General features: G+C 43.3%; 1 protein-coding gene across 5 annotated transcripts in view; it reads left to right on the top strand.

Annotated features, from left to right (window-relative positions):
* Positions 1-16,479, top strand: part of RELCH (RAB11 binding and LisH domain, coiled-coil and HEAT repeat containing) — a 159,439-nt gene extending 142,960 nt beyond the window's left edge. For 4 of the 5 annotated variants that reach the window (XM_073550187.1, XM_073550189.1, XM_073550186.1 and 1 more), the window contains 3 exons: positions 79-167; positions 3,906-3,976; positions 15,625-16,479. In XM_073550187.1, coding sequence (XP_073406288.1) covers positions 79-167; positions 3,906-3,976; positions 15,625-15,745 — 281 coding nt within the window. In that variant the 3' untranslated portion in view covers positions 15,746-16,479. Of the gene's footprint in view, positions 1-78; positions 168-3,905; positions 3,977-14,652; positions 14,770-15,624 lie in introns of all 5 variants that reach the window. The other variant, XM_073550188.1, reaches the window with a different exon arrangement.
* The last annotated feature ends 886 nt before the right edge of the window (positions 16,480-17,365 follow it).

Genomic DNA, 17,365 nt, shown 5'->3' with positions numbered 1-17,365 from the left:
TGTATGGCCTGCTTTAATTAAAGGTTTAGAATGCTTGTATATTTCATAAATTACAGAACCACTTAACTTAAATGTCAGTCATATCTGAAGAGTTGATGGTAAGCCACTTTCTACCGGGTCTCAGGTGTCTGCGTGCTGACATGGAACATCTGTCCCCAGAACATGAGGTAAGTCGTTTTGGTTTGTCTAGTGCTGCATTATAATTTGGATGAGAATTGTACTTTGGGATTTAGGAATTAACTAATTCTTAAAGGGTGAGCCGAGCTGATAAACGTGTAGCGTGCTTCACAGTATAGAAGTCATCAGTAAAATGTGCAATATGGCATGACATTTTTTAGATATGGTTACAACTTCCTTTTAGGGGTGTCTTCATAAAATCTCTTACAATTCGCTAACTTTGTGTTGGATTTGCCTGATCACGTAATAGTGTTTCTTTTTTATAGATTGTTCATAATTTATTCAACCAAACATTACAATAACAGGAGGAGTTTCTCTATGTGCAGGAATTTTCTCCCTGATGTTTTCTTCGCTCTCTTAATAAACTATATCAAGCCATACTAATGAGTAATTTCAACTAAAATGTGTTTAGAAAATCCTATGCAAAAATATATAGTAAGATATACAGTGGCTTTTAAAAGTATTCACCCCCTTGGCATTGTCTTGCTACCTCACAACCTGAAATTTCACGGTTTTGTTTTTCTGAAGGGTTTGTATCAGCTCATGTAAAGAACATGCCTGCAACTGTGAACAATTGATTTTCTTTTTTTGTGACGCAAATAGCAAATAAAACAGAATAACTGAAAATTTCAGTGTGCTTTTCTATTCCCCCCCCCCAAAGTCAGTACTTTTTAGAGCCTCCTGTTCTGGCAATTACAGCTGCATGTTGCTTTGGATAAGTCTCTAAGCTTTCCATATCTTGCCACTTCGATTTTTGCCCATTCCTCAAGGAAAAGCTGCTCCAGCTCCTACAAGTTAGATGGTTTCCTCTGTTGAACAGCTGTCTTCAAGTCTGACCACAGTTTCTCAACTGGATTAAGGTCTGGGCTTTGAGTAGGCCACACATTTCCCCTTTAAACCACTTTAGTGTTCCTTTAGCAGTATGCTTTAGGTCATTGTCTTGTTGGAAGGTGAACCTCCATCCCAGTCTTAAATCACTGACAGATTGAAACATGTTTTGCTCACGAATATCCCTGTATTTTGCACTATCCATCTTCCCCTTGATTTGGACCACTTCCCTGTCCCTGCTGCCAAAAGCTATCTCCAAAGCATGATAATGCCACCACCATGTTTCACTGTGGGGATGGTGTTATTGGGGTGATGAACTTTGTTGGTTTGGCACCAGACATAGCATTTACCTTGGTGGAAAAAAGTTCAATTTTGCTCTCATCTGATCACATCACCTTCCTCCATAAGTTTGGGGAGTCTCCAGCCTGTCTTTTGGCAAACTCAAAATGAGCCTTACAATTTTTGTGTGTAAGTACATGCTTATTCTGCCCACTCTTCCATAAAGGCCACTTCTATGGAGTGTACGGCTTATTGTGGTCATATGGACAGATACTCCAGTCTCTGCTTGGTAACTCTGCAGCTCCTTCAGGATTACCTTTTGGTCTCTGTACTGCCTCTCTAATTAATGTCCTCCTTGCCCAGGCTGATAGTTTTGGTGGGCTGTTCTCTCTTGGCAGGTTTGTTGTGGTACCATGTTCTTTCCATCTGATGATAATGGATTTAATGGTGCTTCGGGGGATCATCAGAGATTGGGATTTTTTTTTTTCATAACCCAACCTAGACTTGTACTTCTCAACACCTTTATCCCTGACTTGTTCGGAGATATCCTTGGTCTTCATGGTGGTGTTTGGTTAGTGATGCCACTTGCTTAATGGTGTTGTAGCCTATGTGGCCTCTTAGAAAAGGTGTTTATATACTGACAGACCATGGGACACTTAAGGCCCCTTTACATTTAGCGATGCACCAGCGATCCCGACCACGATATGACCCTATCAGGATCGCTGGTGCATCGCTAAATGGTCGCTAGTGAGCTGCCAAACAGGCAGATCTCACTAGCGATGCAGCAGCAGTCGGCGGTCGTACTCACCTTTCAGACGCGGCGAGGGTGTCCGTCTTCCGCCTGCGTCCATGGCTCGCTCGTCAGCGCCAGCAGGAAGCCGACGAGAAATGGACCAGGCCGCTCTCGCGCGATCAGCGATAGCCAGCGGGGGAGCAGGTCGGAGGTAAGTATCACATGTTGCGATATCACTAGCAATATCGCAGCTGTGTCACAAAATCGGTGACGCTTTAGCGATATTGCTAGCGATATCGCTATGTGTTAACCCCCTTTAGATTACACACAGGTGGACTTCCTTTCACTAAGCATGTGACATATGAAATTTTTAGGGGCTTCACAGCAGGAAGGGGGAATACATATGCACATGACAATTTTTAGTTATTTGATCCCATAAATTTATTATATGCCTATATTTGTCTCCCTTTATTTCCCCAACTTAGACTATTTAGTGCTGAATCATCAAATCACATTACAGAAATCAGATTACAGAAATATTGAAAACACAGGTTATAATGTAACAAAATAGGTAAAAGGCCAAGGGGTGAATATTTTCACAAGCCACTGTATTTTAGTTCACAGTACCATAAATTAATGTGAAAAACTGTAGCCTGTAACATTAAAGTTTAGTATATAGATGGCATTTAATTTTCTAGACCCCAATCTTAATCTATGCTAATATCCTCAGGTGTGGTGCATTTTAGGCACAAAGTAGCCGTGTTTCTCTAATCCTGAACAATTGCTTTAATACATACACACCTATTAGGTCACAGATCCAAGGGAGAACAAATCCTGGAAGTGAACTCGCACTTCCTAGTCCCAAACCTCAAGGCACATTTCACGGTGTTGCTTCCTTAAGAAAATTGCACATTTGCACTACGCACTACTGCTGAACACAAAAAAAATAATAAAAATCTGCCTTTTCTTGCCTTTAACTTTTCAGTTGTCTATTACTTTGCTAAGTTTTTAGACATTGTAAGATTGTTACAGCCACATATTTTAGTGTCTTGCAGATACTCCTTTATGTACTTTATCTGCTTTAATTAAGGTTGTACTTGACTTTACACTGATGGCTTATCCTTAGGATAAATCATCAAAATCTCACTGATTGGGGATATGATACCTGGTACCCCTGCCGATCAGCGATTTCCGATGGATGCCGCATGTGCTCAGTTACGGAGCTGCACAGCAAAGCTGCATTAACTGTATAGTGGCCATGCCATTGAAGTCAATAGGGGGCGGGTGTACAGTACCTGGCCTCAGCATATATGCAATTGACAGAGCTGTTTAGTTCCACTCTGCCATAGAGCACATCTCTGCTGACTGCATCGGGAACAGCTGATCGGCAGAGGTCCCGGTTGTCACATCAGTTATTGATGACCTATCCTAAGGACCTGCCATCAGTATAAAAGTCCCAGACACTCCCTTTAATAATCTATTTCTGACAGTCTATTAAAATAAATGAGATTGCAAATTGCATGTAGTATAATTATAGGGCAGTATTAGGTAGATTAGTATGGTGGGTTATTCCAATCTAATTTATCAGGGAGAAAAATCCCAATAGGACAGTTAATGTGGATGACAACATATCCATACTGCTCTCATCTCGAAGATGATTCCTAATTGTTATAGCTTCGCATTTGTATCTGTAAATATGTGTAGGCCTTTCTACAGACTTGTGGTAATTTTCAGAAGATTGAATGCTCTATTTCAGTGGATATTAAGGCTACACAAGGTTTCTGCTGGCAAATGTCATATATTTTTGGAAGAGTATAACTACTTATGCACAGGTCATCAGATGTGAACAGAATGTTCTGATCTTTGTGATTTATTTTCTTTTTGTCAGGTAATTTTAAGCTCCATGATAAAAGAATGTGAGCAAAAGGTGGAAAATAAGACGGTCCAGGAACCTCAAGGGTAGGTGTCCATGTTGTTCATTTTCAATTGCCTTTGTGAAGGCACACTAAAAAAAATAATCATTGTATGAATGTACATGTCATTCCATGAAATGAAGGCATAAAACACATGACACATTATTTTACATTCTGTGGTTCATTATAGCGTGTATTTTATTTATTGCGATCTCTGGTGTAGGTAAGCATACGAGTACAGAGGGCTGTCCTAATAGTGATTGACTGCTCTCTCTGTAAGCACAGTCATACTGGGAAGACTCCCTGAATAGCCTCACCCACTGGACTCCAACATGCACAAGCACTTGCAAGGTTTACTGAAGCTCTTCCTACAAAAATGTACATCAAGCTGACCAGCCTCTTGCTCTAGAACATCTAGCTTCTAGATAGGGTGCCATGTTCAACATGACAGGTTTCCTTTAACTGGGCTATGTGCACACACTGCGGATTGGTCTGCGGATTTTTTTATCTGCGGAACTGCAGGTAAAATGACCTGCGTTTTTACCTGCAGATTGGCTTGCGGTTTTCCCTGCGGTTTATCACCTCTACAATGGAGGAGATGGTAAACCGCAGCAGAATCCGCAGAAAATTGACATGTCATTTTTTTCTGCGGATTCAAAACCGCAGCTTTTCCGCAGTTAAAAATCCGCAGCATGTGCACAGCAGATTGTAAATCCCATAGGATAACATGCTACTGTACACTGTCTGCATAACTGCTGCAGTTCTGCTGCGGCCAAAACCGCAGTGTGTGCACATAGCCTTAGCCAACAAAGAAGTAAGTGATTTCTTTTTAGCATACACTTATTGACTACTTTTTTTTAAAATTGAATAGAATCTAGACCACAAGAGTTATATTCCTAGAGTGGTGCTAGGAAGAGCCAGCTGTGGTCCATAGCCAGACTAGCCTCGTCTGTGGCTAGGAGCTTTATAGTATATTTTAACTAAAATGCCAGCACATTAAGATAGATGGCAGACCCCATCACTGCGACTCGCCTATCAGACATTTATGGGATATCCTCTGGGCACATTAGTCACTGCACAATGATCTTCCAAAAATGGCATCTTACAGGACACAACAGTCAGTCATGCAGCAATCCTCTGATTACAGGATTAACCCTGCATAGTAGTTTTTCCATTCTACATGACGGCACCATGAGAGAGGGGATCCGCCCCACGAGGACAGGAAACCTTCAAGATAAAAGGGGCGGCTCCTCTCTCCGCATCAGTTGGTTTCCTGTCCTCGACGGGGAACCCTCAAGATGAAAGCCTCTTGAAAATTTTGAAGAAAGAAGAGGATGCCTGGACCTGGGTCGGGTGATTAAGGTCAGGCATGGGTTTGCTACACCCGACGCCGGGTACCGGTAGTCGCCTTGGGGGCCATATATGCCTATGTCCCCCCTGAGCGAAGGCATGGCCACAGCCGGTAGGGCAGATGCCCAGGCGAAGCGGGGTACCTTGGCGGTGGACCCTCCAAGATGACATCACAAGGTCCAGGGAGGCCACTTGCAGTGTTCCCTCCCTGTCGACATACAGTGGCCATGCAGCCCAGGAGACACATCGGTGCCCGGGCAGGGAAAAAAAAGGCTCCTCGGAGGCCACAGAGAGTGTACCCTCCCTGTTGAAGACCAGACACCGGACCCCGCAGCGAAAAGGAAAGGTATACCTGCAGTCAGTGGTGGCCAGGGTGTCCATCGGGCAGGTAAGGGGTGTCTGGGGGCCCCGAAGCAAGTAGGGCCCAGGCGCTCACCCCGCCCAGGTTCGTATGGTCGCACCGGGAGGCGCGCACGCGTTGGGAGCGCGCATGACGGCCGATGAACCGGAAGTGGTTGCGTGCGACCCGGAAGTAGAGCGACGCGCACAGCACCGCGGGGCCTGCGGTCCCGGGGGGGGCACGCAGAGGCATGGGGCACGCACGTGCGCGCGTCCACACAGACACAAGCGGGGCAGGGCGGGACCAGGTGGTCCAAAAAAAAAAAAAGGTGCTATTTAAGATCGAGCGATATCAAAGGTCGCCAGAAAATCTTCCCTACCCTTTGAGGACCTGGGGTTTCTAAAAGAACCGCTCGACCGGAAGGCGGACAATTGCCTTAAGGCAGCCTGGGAAACCTCGGCTGGGGCACTAAGACCCGCCATCGCAGCCACTTGTGTGGCTAGGTCCCTGAAGATATGGACAGACAACTTGGAGGATCAATTAGAACAAGGAGTTCCCAGACTGACGATTCTGGAAGCATTACCGGCTATTAGAGTGGCGGCAGACTTTCTCGCAGAGGCGTCAGCAGATTCGGCCAGGCTAGCGTCAAAGTCAGCAGCCTTAACCAATGTAGGACGGCGTGCGGTATGGCTCAAATGCTGGCCGGGGGACACTCAGGCAAAAATGAAACTTTGCTCTCTACCATGTGAAGGAAATTTCTTATTCGGTCCGGCATTGGATAAAGTGTTGGAAAAAGCGAGTGATATAAAAAAGGATTTTCCGAAACAACCATTTCAAGCCTTTCGGCGCTCCTTTCAGAGGGGCCGAAAATTCAGAAGGCAACAATTTAAAGATCGTGACAGAAACAATTCTGACAGACGATACAGAGGAGGGAGAGGCTTCTATTTCAGTAAGCCCCCAAGAGAAGCCAAAAAACCCGCCCAGTGACGGTCCTTCTCAGGTGGGGGGAAGGCTCTCTCACTTCCTCCCAGCCTGGGAAAGGATCTCATCCAGCACCTGGATCCGACAGATGGTAGGGTCAGGTCTGGAGTTAAAATTCCACCACTGGCCACCACAAAAATTCATTCAAACTCCGGTACAATCATCTCAAGAAAGACAAAAGAGTTTGGAAGAGGAGGTATTATCGCTTATACAAAAACTCGTACTGGAAGAAGTTCCAGAAAAAGAAAAAAAGGAAGGCTTTTACTCCCCCCTATTTCTGATAAAGAAACCAGACGATTCCTGGAGGACGATTATAAATCTGAAAGGCCTCAACAAGTATCTAGTAGTCCCATCATTCAAGATGGAGACGATAAGATCTACAGTGAAACTCCTCTTCCCTCGGTGTTACATGTCGGTCCTGGATCTCAAGGATGCTTACTATCATGTCCCGATCCGGCAGCAAGACCGCAAATATCTCAGGGTGGCAGTCCAGATAAAATCTCAGTGGCATCACTTTCAGTACAAGGCTCTGCCCTTTGGGGTAGCAACAGCCCCCCGAGTCTTCACGAAATTAATTGCGGAGGTCACGGCACATCTCAGAGAAAAAGATAATCTAGTAATACCATATCTGGACGACTTCTTGATAGTGGGGAAAGATTTCTCTCACTGTCAGGAACGAGTCAAGATAGTGATAGAGACTCTTCAGACTCTGGGTTGGCAACTGAACTTCAAAAAATCCAGGTTGGAGCCAACAATGGTCCAGAATTTTTTGGGCCTAACAATAGACTCGGTAATACAGGAATGTCGCCTCCCAAAGGATAAAGAAGAGAAAATCAAAAATCTAATCAGGACAACATTAGGAAAGCCAACAATGACTCTGAGGAAAGCCATGTCAGTGTTGGGGTCCCTAACCTCCTGCATACCAGCGGTAAAATGGGCTCAATTTCACACAAGGGAACTTCAGTGGTGTGTGTTACAAAGCGATCTGACGCTTCAAGGGCAGTTAGAACAGAAGCTCACCATCCCGGATCCTGTACTCCAGTCACTAAGATGGTGGTTACAGATAGAGTCCTCTCCGAGGGGAGTACCCTGGACATATGCAGCCTCCAGAGTAGTCACGACAGATGCCAGTCCCTGGGGCTGGGGAGCCCATCTAGACACCCTATGGCTCCAAGATCCTTGGGCTCGGGAGGAAAAAGATCTATCCTCAAACGAGTGGGAGCTACTAGCCATCGAAAGAGCGCTGGAAGGATTGCTGACACACCTGAGAGGACATCATGTGAAAGTCCTATCGGACAATCGTACAGCAGTTGCATACGTGAACCATCAGGGGGGCACCCGTTCTCGGTCATTAATGGAAATAGCAAGAAGAATCCTGACTCTGGCGGAACATCAGTTTCTCTCATTATCGGCCCTGCATATCCGAGGCGTGGACAACCTGAAGGCGGACTTTCTGAGCAGGAACCACTTAAAGCAAGGCGAATGGTGCCTAAAAGAGTCCATTTTTCAACAAATTGTGCAGAGGTGGGGAAAACCCATAATAGATCTCTTCGCCTCAAAAACCAACAGAAAAGTTCAAAAATTCTGCTCCCTAAGGCCAGCAGACATGCCACTGGCGGTAGACGCCTTCAGGATAAAATGGACATCAGGTCTCCTGTACGCCTTCCCTCCGATATGCCTCATTCCATTAGTCCTGAAAAAGATCAGGGAGGACCAAGCCAGAGTAATTATGATAGCTCCCTTTTGGCCAAAAAGGCCGTGGTTCTATTGGCTAAGAGTGATGTCAGTGACAGACCCATGGGTGCTCCCAGAGGACCACGACCTCCTAACACAGGGTCCCTTCAATCACCCTCCGAATTCCAGGCTGCATTTGACAGCCTGGAATTTGAAAGGTCACTGTTAGAGAAGAAAGGTTTTTCAGCAAGGTTGATTGCCACCCTAATCAGTAGCAGAAAGCCAGTGACTACAAAAATATACGGGAGAATATGGAGAAAATTTTTGTCCACCTCAGGCCCAATACAGGAGGGGGAAGTACCTGTGAGGGCAGTGCTAGAGTTTCTACAAAGGGGTTTAGACTTGGGCTTAGCGGTCAGCACCCTGAAAGTACATGTTTCAGCCCTGGCAGCATTATTCAACTATGACCTGGCAAACGATAGATGGGTCGCCAGATTTATCCGGGCCTGTACTAGAGCTGACTCTGTCCCATCTCCTAAACCTCCTCCCTGGGATCTAAATTTAGTCCTATCATCTCTAACGGAAAGCCCATTTGAACCAATAAACGCAACATCAGATAAAGTGTTAACTTTAAAAACAGCCTTGTTAGTGGCACTCACATCGGCACGTAGGGTTGGGGACTTATACGCACTATCAGCAGACCCGCCATACACTCAGGTTATGGACGATAGAGTCGTGTTAAGATTAGATCCAGCATACCTCCCTAAGGTAGTGTCGAAATTCCACAGAGCTCAGGAAATAATCTTGCCATCCTTTTGTCCTAACCCCGCTAACAAAAAGGAAGAGAGATTACATTGCTTAGACGTTAGGAGATGTATCCTACAGTATTTAGAGGTGACAAAACCATGGAGGAAGCAGAGGGCCTTATTTGTCTCATATCAGGGGGCAAGGAAAGGCCTTAAAGCCTCTAAGCAAACTATAGCTAGATGGGTGAGAGAGGCCATCATACTAGCATATAGTAGTGCAGGCAGGGCTGTTCCAGAGGGCCTAAAAGCCCACTCCACGAGGGCCATGGCAACGTCCTGGGCGGAGAGAGTGGACGCCTCCATCGACCAAATCTGTAATGCGGCCACTTGGTCCTCTCCATCTACCTTTTTCAGACATTACAGATTAGACCTATCTGCTACCTCTGATCTCACATTTGGGAGAAGAGTGTTACAGGCAGTGATCCCCCCCCTAAAGAGAATACAAATCTCTGTAACTCTCTCGTGGTGCCGTCATGTAGAATGGAAAAACACGGGTATTACATACCCGGTAATGTGTTTTTTCATGACGGCACCCTTATATTCCCGCCCTATTTGATCACGTCATTAGTTGGGTGTTTTGTTAGTATTATACACTCCCTTGGTGTTGGAAATTTAGCAGTATAAAATATGTATTATTTATGTGTCCACTAACCTGCGGAGTTCCTCTCGTGCTCTGTAAAACAACTGATGCGGAGAGAGGAGCCGCCCCTTTTATCTTGAAGGTTTCCTGTCCTCGTGGGGCGGATCCCCTCTCTCGTGGTGCCGTCATGTGTCATGAAAAAACACATTACCAGGTATGTAATACCCGTGTTTTCTATACACAGATACACTCAGCTTGGCTGTGAGGAATGTGCCGGGTTGGCTGTGGCTTATTACAGATCATTAAATGGAATCAATGGCGCAAATTACTGGCCAGTAGATAAGAGGCGGTCTACAATTTGGGGGTTGTATATTTTGTTGGCCAGGTTGCTCCCCATTTGTGACAACACCGTTTTCCTATCTCCTCTATCACGGTTTCCTACGTTTCCAATAAATACTATACTGAATCCTTCAAGGGCTGTTTTCTTCACATTATTAGCAGATTGTAAACCCAGACATACAGAATATATTGGAATTGAGCCGGATGCCTTAGCTGTCTAGTCGATATCATGGCATGTAGACTGTTAGTGATTTAATGATTACCTAGTAATGAAGCTTTTGTTTCACTTGAAGTTAAACTTTGACAATTCCTGCTAAAAATATGTTTCGGTATAATTTCCCAAACTCTGTTACACAGGGAATTCTTAGACGTATTTTCTTTGGTACATGGCGCAGTAGTCTATTTTCGTGGAAACAATAAGAATCACTCTGCCATTGTTTGGAGATTCCATCTAGTCGGGAGGCTGCTCGATAAGGCTCCAAAAGTTATCGCTTGTGTATTGATCACATTGTATATCTGCCAGTAAAGGGACATCAAAGGTACTGCCAAACATCATATTATAGGACTTACTATGGCCATCCATATTTAATAAATACCTCCTCTGACCGCGGATGCTGAGGGAATGAAGGGTCATGCTTGTAACTTTTCAACATGCCTGATATTTTTGGTTGTTAAAGGTGTTCTCAAGATCATAGATGGGTGAAATTGCAAAGTGCTTACATAGACAAGCAAGTTTTCAATTTACCCCTTAGTAAAAATCCTCTCTGTGGTCAAGAACAGAGGGATTGTTAATTTTATATTATACAGTTTATTGCGTAGGCCACCCTGCTGTCTCTATCGGTTATCTAGGCATCAGCATGGGCATGAGTAGGCTCCATGCTTTATAGCCTACACGCACCGCCCTGAAACTGACCGGATCGCTGGATGCAGTTATTTAGAATAACTCTTCTCCTGCCACCTCTGCCAGCAGCCTACGAGCGAGCAAAGCAGTAAGCAGAAAATGGTGCCCTGTGGAAGATTCCTTTTGAAACTTCCCCTTTAAGAGAGAGAAGTGCCACAGAAGATGTCTAGCATCGACTCTCTATCGAGAACACATGTGGACACGTGTAGGGAAATGGGCCTGGGTTTGTCTAAAAGGAATCGTGGTTGGCCGCCAGTTATTGAAGATGTATGACCTCTTTTGGACTATTGCTTCCAACACAGGAGTTGCTGCTACTCTACTCATCTGCAGTGATACAGTTAAAGATGAAATGCTTAAATTATGATTTATATACTTTATTATTATTATGTTGGCAGATTTCGGGACTAGTTTAGAGTCACGTTTACTATTTTACAAAGTGTCAAGATGGGTTATAGTTTACATGTCTCCATCATTATATTTAGAGTCAGTGTTAATGCATTATTACATTTAAATTGCCTTGTATGTGATTTGTGCGTTACTGTAGAGAACATAAAAATTATAGTGTTGTCCTGAAAAGGGAAGTTCCCTCTTGTTCCACATTGCTTCCTTCCCCTTGGGTTCCTCTTCTTACTTATTCCTTCCAGATTTCATTTGAAAGTTGTGTTGAGGCTTTTACAAGTATCACAGATTGTAGTGGATTAGCATATTGTGCTGTTTTCTGGGTAAATCATAAAACCTTTTTTTTCTTCTCCTTGCATGTGCATTCACAAAACTATTTTAATTGAAATATTTTTGAGAACCTGACAGCAAAATAACAAAACAGTATTATCCAGCAGGTAAATACCTTTCTAAACATACAGTGGGAACGGAAAGTATTCAGACCCCTTTAAATTTTTCTCTCTTTGTTTCATTGCTTTCATATGTTTTTCACTGAGGAGAGGCTGCCATAAAGGCCCGAATGGTAGAGACCTGCAGTGATAGTTGATTTTGTGGAACTTTCTCCCATCTCCCTACTGCATCTGTGGAGCGCAGCCACAGTGATCTTGGGGTTCTTCTTTACCTCTCTCATCAAGGCTCTTTCTCCCACAATTGCTCAGTTTGGCTGGACGACCAGGTCTTGGAAAACTTCTGGTGGTCCCAAACTTCTTCTATTTAATGATTATGGAGGCCACTGTGCTCTTAGGAACTTTGATTACTGCAGAAATTCTTTTGTAACATTGGCCAGATCTGTGCCTTGCCACAATTCTGTCTCTGAGCTCTTTGGCCAGTTTCTTTGACCTCATGATTCTGATTTGGTCTGACAAGCACTGTGAGCTCTTATATAGGTGTGTGTCTTTACAAATCAAGTCCTATCAGTTTAATTAGACACAGCTGGACTCCAATGAAGAAGTAGAACCATCTCAAGGAGGATCACAAGGAAATGAACAGCATGTGACTTAAATATGAGTGTCTGAGCAAAGGGTCTGAATACTTATGACCATGTGATATTTTGTTTTTTCTTTTTTAATACATTTGCAAAAATTTCTACATTTCTGTTTTTTTTTCAGTCAAGATGGGGTGCAGAGTGTACATTAATGAGAAAAAAAATGAACTTTTTTGAATTTACCAAATGGCTGCAATGAAGCAAAGTGAAAAATTTAAATGGGTCTGAATACTTTCTGCACCCACTGTATTGAAATGAGGCTGCCGGGAGAGCATGCAGTTATATCCTTCCTGCAAACACTCAGCTCTGGTCATCGGAGTTTCACCTGAGGCTGTGAACAGTGAGCGCCGACTGTGTGTTCACAGCTCCAGGTGCAACTCTGATGACTAGCGCTCCCCTACACAGCGAGCGCTCCCCTACACAGCGAGCGCTCCCCTACACAGCGAGCGCTCCCCTACACAGCGAGCCCTCCCCTACACAGCGAGCACACAATCACTCCCACTGCTCCTTTATTGACACATTGCGGTGCAGTATGTCCGTATCCAAAGCAGGATGTCCGTCAAGCAGCAGGAGGAATGATTACAGCGTGCTCACTATGTAGTGAGCACTCGCTGTTCCAGTGCTGCCCCGTATAATTTCATTTTCTCCCTGCAGCTGCACCACATATTTTTAAAACCATATTTACCTACAGATAACTATTTTGGCTGAAGATAGATACCTTGTTTTGTTTTGTTAACGCGTTCCCATTAACGGCAACAACAGCAGCAACATATCATATCTGCTAATCATAAGCTTACATGCCCTTTTTCACAATATACTTTGGTCGATTTACTGAAACGTCAACTCTTTTTTTTTATGAATGGTAACATTTATTTTGGTTCATATTTTGTTTTATTTACAGAGCTTCACAAATCAGCTACATATACATGGTGTAAGCCAAGCGTGATGCTTGTATGGTTTAGATGGCTGTTGCTTGTCCTTTGGATTATGCTGGTTTTAAGCGTTATTTCATAGCTATTTAATATTTTAATGGCAATCATGTCCCCAAACTCTATTAACCTGCAGATATAGGGTTAATCTGCAGGTTAATAGCGTTCCAAAGCTGTCTTATTGAAAGTGCATGGCAAGGAGAAAATTAACTATATTTCTCCCGGCAGCCTCAAGCTTTCAGTCATTAACATGTGCCGGAGCCACTTCAGTCACCACTCTGTACATAGCGAGTGGCAGCTGTCATCATGCCCCAGCACTATAACAGCTCGGTCTGTAGTGCATCTGTACAGAGCAAGCTGTTGAGCAGTGTCTGAGTGTGTTTACAGCCACCACTCCCACAGTATAGCGAGCAGTGACTGACATGCACACCTTTGGGAAGAATAAACTTTATTTTCTCCTGGAAGCCACTTTTTCAGTTAGGTGACTGAGCAGCTTTGGAATGCTCTTAACTTGCAGATTAACCCTATAGCTGCAAGTTGATAGTGTTTACGGCCATGCATGCAGCCTCTAATTACCTCAGCACCCTTGGTAGCTCAAGTATTCGATCAGATACAAAGGCTGGACAGCAAAGTGTAGCTGGTATGTCCAGCATTAGATCAGGAAGACAGCAGTGTGAGCAGCCGCCTCTTACCTCACCACTCCTGATATTTCCAGTATTAGATCAGACAGTCATGGTGGAAAGCAGTGTGAGCAGCTTCTTCTTACCTCAGCATCCCTAATATCTCCAGTATTAGATTAGAAAGGCAGTGTGAGCAGCCTCTTCTTACCTCAGCACCCCTGATATCTCCAGTATTAGATCAGAAAGACCGGGTGAACAGTAGTGTGAGCAGCCTCTTCTTACCTCAGCATCCCTGATATCTCCAGCATTTGATCAGAACAGGGTGGACAGTAGTGTGAGCAGCCTCTTCTTACACATGTTTAAATGTAGTTGAAGTTGGTAAATATGTTTCTTGGGTCGACCACATGTATGAACTTTAGAAGAAAACTTGGGATATAGTATAATCTGTCCTATGAAGATATTCTCAGTTTAGAAAAATCTCTATAGTTCATGATATTTACATTATTATTATTATTATTATTATTATTATTATTATTATTATTATTCTGGTGTTGGTTTTTCAAGATCCAATTTTGTGCAATAATGACTAAACCCAAACGTTCCAGATTGCTGATGGACATTACTGGAGAGTTAAAAGCTGGCTGAGAACATTCTTCAATTCTTTTTACGTGCTGTCATTCCCTGTCTTCTCCAACGTACTCACCGTTTCCTTGTTACCCTTACTGAATTGCACTTTACATTTTTCTCTCTACTCTCAGCTTTTCTTGCTCTCATTCCAGAATGCTCTCAGCTTGTCTTTTTCCGGCCAATCTGTTTTCCATGCCGTCGTGTGCTCGTGCTCCAACCTGGAACGTTTGGTCTCTGTCCAAGTCAGGTGCTGAAAAGAAGGGTTAGAAGTGAGTTTTTCCTCAGCTTTATGCATACATTTATTTATATGCCAGAGGTTATCTTTTTCCAAATCAAAATATTCTCTGATCAATATCTTGTGTTCAAGGCCGGGGAATATTTCCAGTGAAGTGAGATTAAATAAAAGTAGGCTTCCAGAACTGGCACGTGTTATTGGGGCAATGGTCTCTGTTAATGGCCATCAGCATATTGTGAGGGCAAACATCAAGCTTCATTTTAAAGGGGATCTGTCTGCACGTTTTGGCCATTTAATCTAAGAGCTGCCTGATGCATGAGCAGAGACTCTTGATTCCAGCAGTGTGTCACTTATTAGGCTGTGTGCTGTAATTTCTATATAATCTGTGTTTGCTCAGTAGGAAATATTCACTAGAGGACTAGGTCTCGCGTGCAGTCCAGTCCAGCTAATTTGTGTAACTCTGCCCCCACGGGTGATTGTCAGCTGCCACTCATTGATTTGGGCGGGTTATGTGCAGTTCGGGAGTCTGACCACTGCTACTTCTACAGCAGAGAAAAGGGATCCCATCCAAACTGAACCAAGCAGTCCAGCAAGTGGTACATCGCTGGAATCGGGCTCTCTGCCCCCAAGTCATGCAGCACTTAGATCACATAGGAAAAACCTGCTGTCAGACTCCATTTAAAGCTCTCAAATGTAGTTTACAGCAGCCTCAGACATATATTTTTAAGAATTGAAACATGAATCACTGGAATTTGGAACTGGGGCTAATGCTTCATTTCTAGAATTTGTGAGGTCTTGTCTATTTGTTGTGAAAGAAAAATCTCCTATTTAGTTATGGCTGTAGCACTACATTAGTTTGTCTTATGTATTATGTAATTCTCTCTTTTAGGTCCATGTCGATTGCAGCAAGCCTCGTGAGCGAAGATGCAAAGACCAAGTTTCTGAACAAAATGGGCCAGCTTACAACATCTGGCGCCATGTTGGCAAATGTTTTTCAGCGGAAAAAATGAATGGCTTCCTTCTAGCCAATAAAACACTAAAGATGGACCACTTGCTCCTCGTACTTGAAGTACATGCCTTTTTTATTTTTCTCCTGTCTTACGTTCTTGTAATATATTTTACTGAAAACTCCAAAGATATTTGCACTTCATTAGTATATCAGCATGTCCGTTGATCTGGGAGTAACTACTGTAGATGAAGTTTAAGCAGGATCTTTAGCCTATCCCATGTCTCCATTCTGTGTTTTGTCTATTTTTTTTATACATAAGAAGAAAAATATATATATATAGTGAAAAAGTATTTTTTTCTGAAAGGAATATTGGCGATTCTGTTATATACCGCACACATTGCAATGGTACTTAATGTAAATTAATTGTCATGAAGTAATAAAGTGAAAATGACTATGTATTTAAATTCTGGGTATATGGATCGGTTTCTAGTATGTGTAAATGATTAAGAGCCAGCGTTACCCTGTGCCTTTTTGGATTCTTTCTCAATGAAACCATGGTAGAAGGATAAGCATAAAGTCACGCGCGCGGCTGAGGCTTTTTTCTACGATTTCTTCCCATGTGGGTTTTCTTTGGCCTTTGTCTTTCATTGTTTCGGAGTGGAGTGATGCCACGATGTCATTGTAGAGTAGAAGCTTGAGGAGTCTACCATTATATTGAGAACAAAATCCTGTAAATATTCGCTTTGTCATCTTCAGAAGACACTTCATTCAATATTAAAAACTGTTTATCACTGATGGTTTTGTTATGGTTTTCCTTCACATCAATGTTTCAGGTAGTCTTAACGTTCATCATGGCATTGCCCTGCCAGAAACGAGCCATGATTCATTTTTATTTTTTTCCACTGATTCTAACAACTGTGTTGGTGTATTTTTATGCTTTTTAGTAGTTTGACTGGTTTAGTTAGAACAATACACACTAGCTTTAAAATTTGGAATTAAAGGGGTTCTCCATTCATATGATACTGATGACCTAACACTAGATAGGCCCTCAGTATCAGATTGATGGGGTCTGGCACCCCCACCAATCAGCTGCTATTGGCTCTGGTGAAGGCTGGATATAAACATTGAACAGAACTGCACAGCTTTGTTCTGTGGTGGTAGCAGCAGCTGCTGGGTACTGCAGATGAGCCATGTTCAGCTACACATTTAATGAAGCCGGTATGTGCAGCTCCATTCCGGGTTTGCGTCTGTCCACCACTGGCACTAATAACAGCGGAGTGGTTTGCATTTCTAGGTGGTACCAGACAATCTTCTTTTAAGTCTAAGGCTATGTACCCACGTATGCAGAAAAAAAACTGACTCCTTCTCAGGAAAAACGTGCGTTTTTTTTGCGTGTTTTTTTTATGCGTTTTTTACAGGAGCATCCTCCTGCTTATAGAATATACTTAGAAATGCGGATTTTTCCGTGAAATTAATGAGCATGCTGCTTTTTTTTACCGCATTGCATTTTTTTCGCGGTAAAAAACGCATCAATGTGCACAAAAAGTGCGGAATTCATTAAAATGAATGGGATGCTTCTTGTAAGCATTTTTTTAAGCGTTTTTGCCGGTAAAAGCGCGAAAAAAACGCTTACGTGGGTACACAACCTCAAGGATCTCTCGCCAGATTTCTGAAGACAATT

Source organism: Dendrobates tinctorius, unplaced genomic scaffold (assembly GCF_039654945.1).
Source record: "Dendrobates tinctorius isolate UK_male_01 unplaced genomic scaffold, ASM3965494v1 ptg000163l, whole genome shotgun sequence".
NCBI lineage: Eukaryota > Metazoa > Chordata > Amphibia > Anura > Dendrobatidae > Dendrobates > Dendrobates tinctorius.
This window is presented reverse-complemented; position numbering and strand designations above follow the sequence as displayed.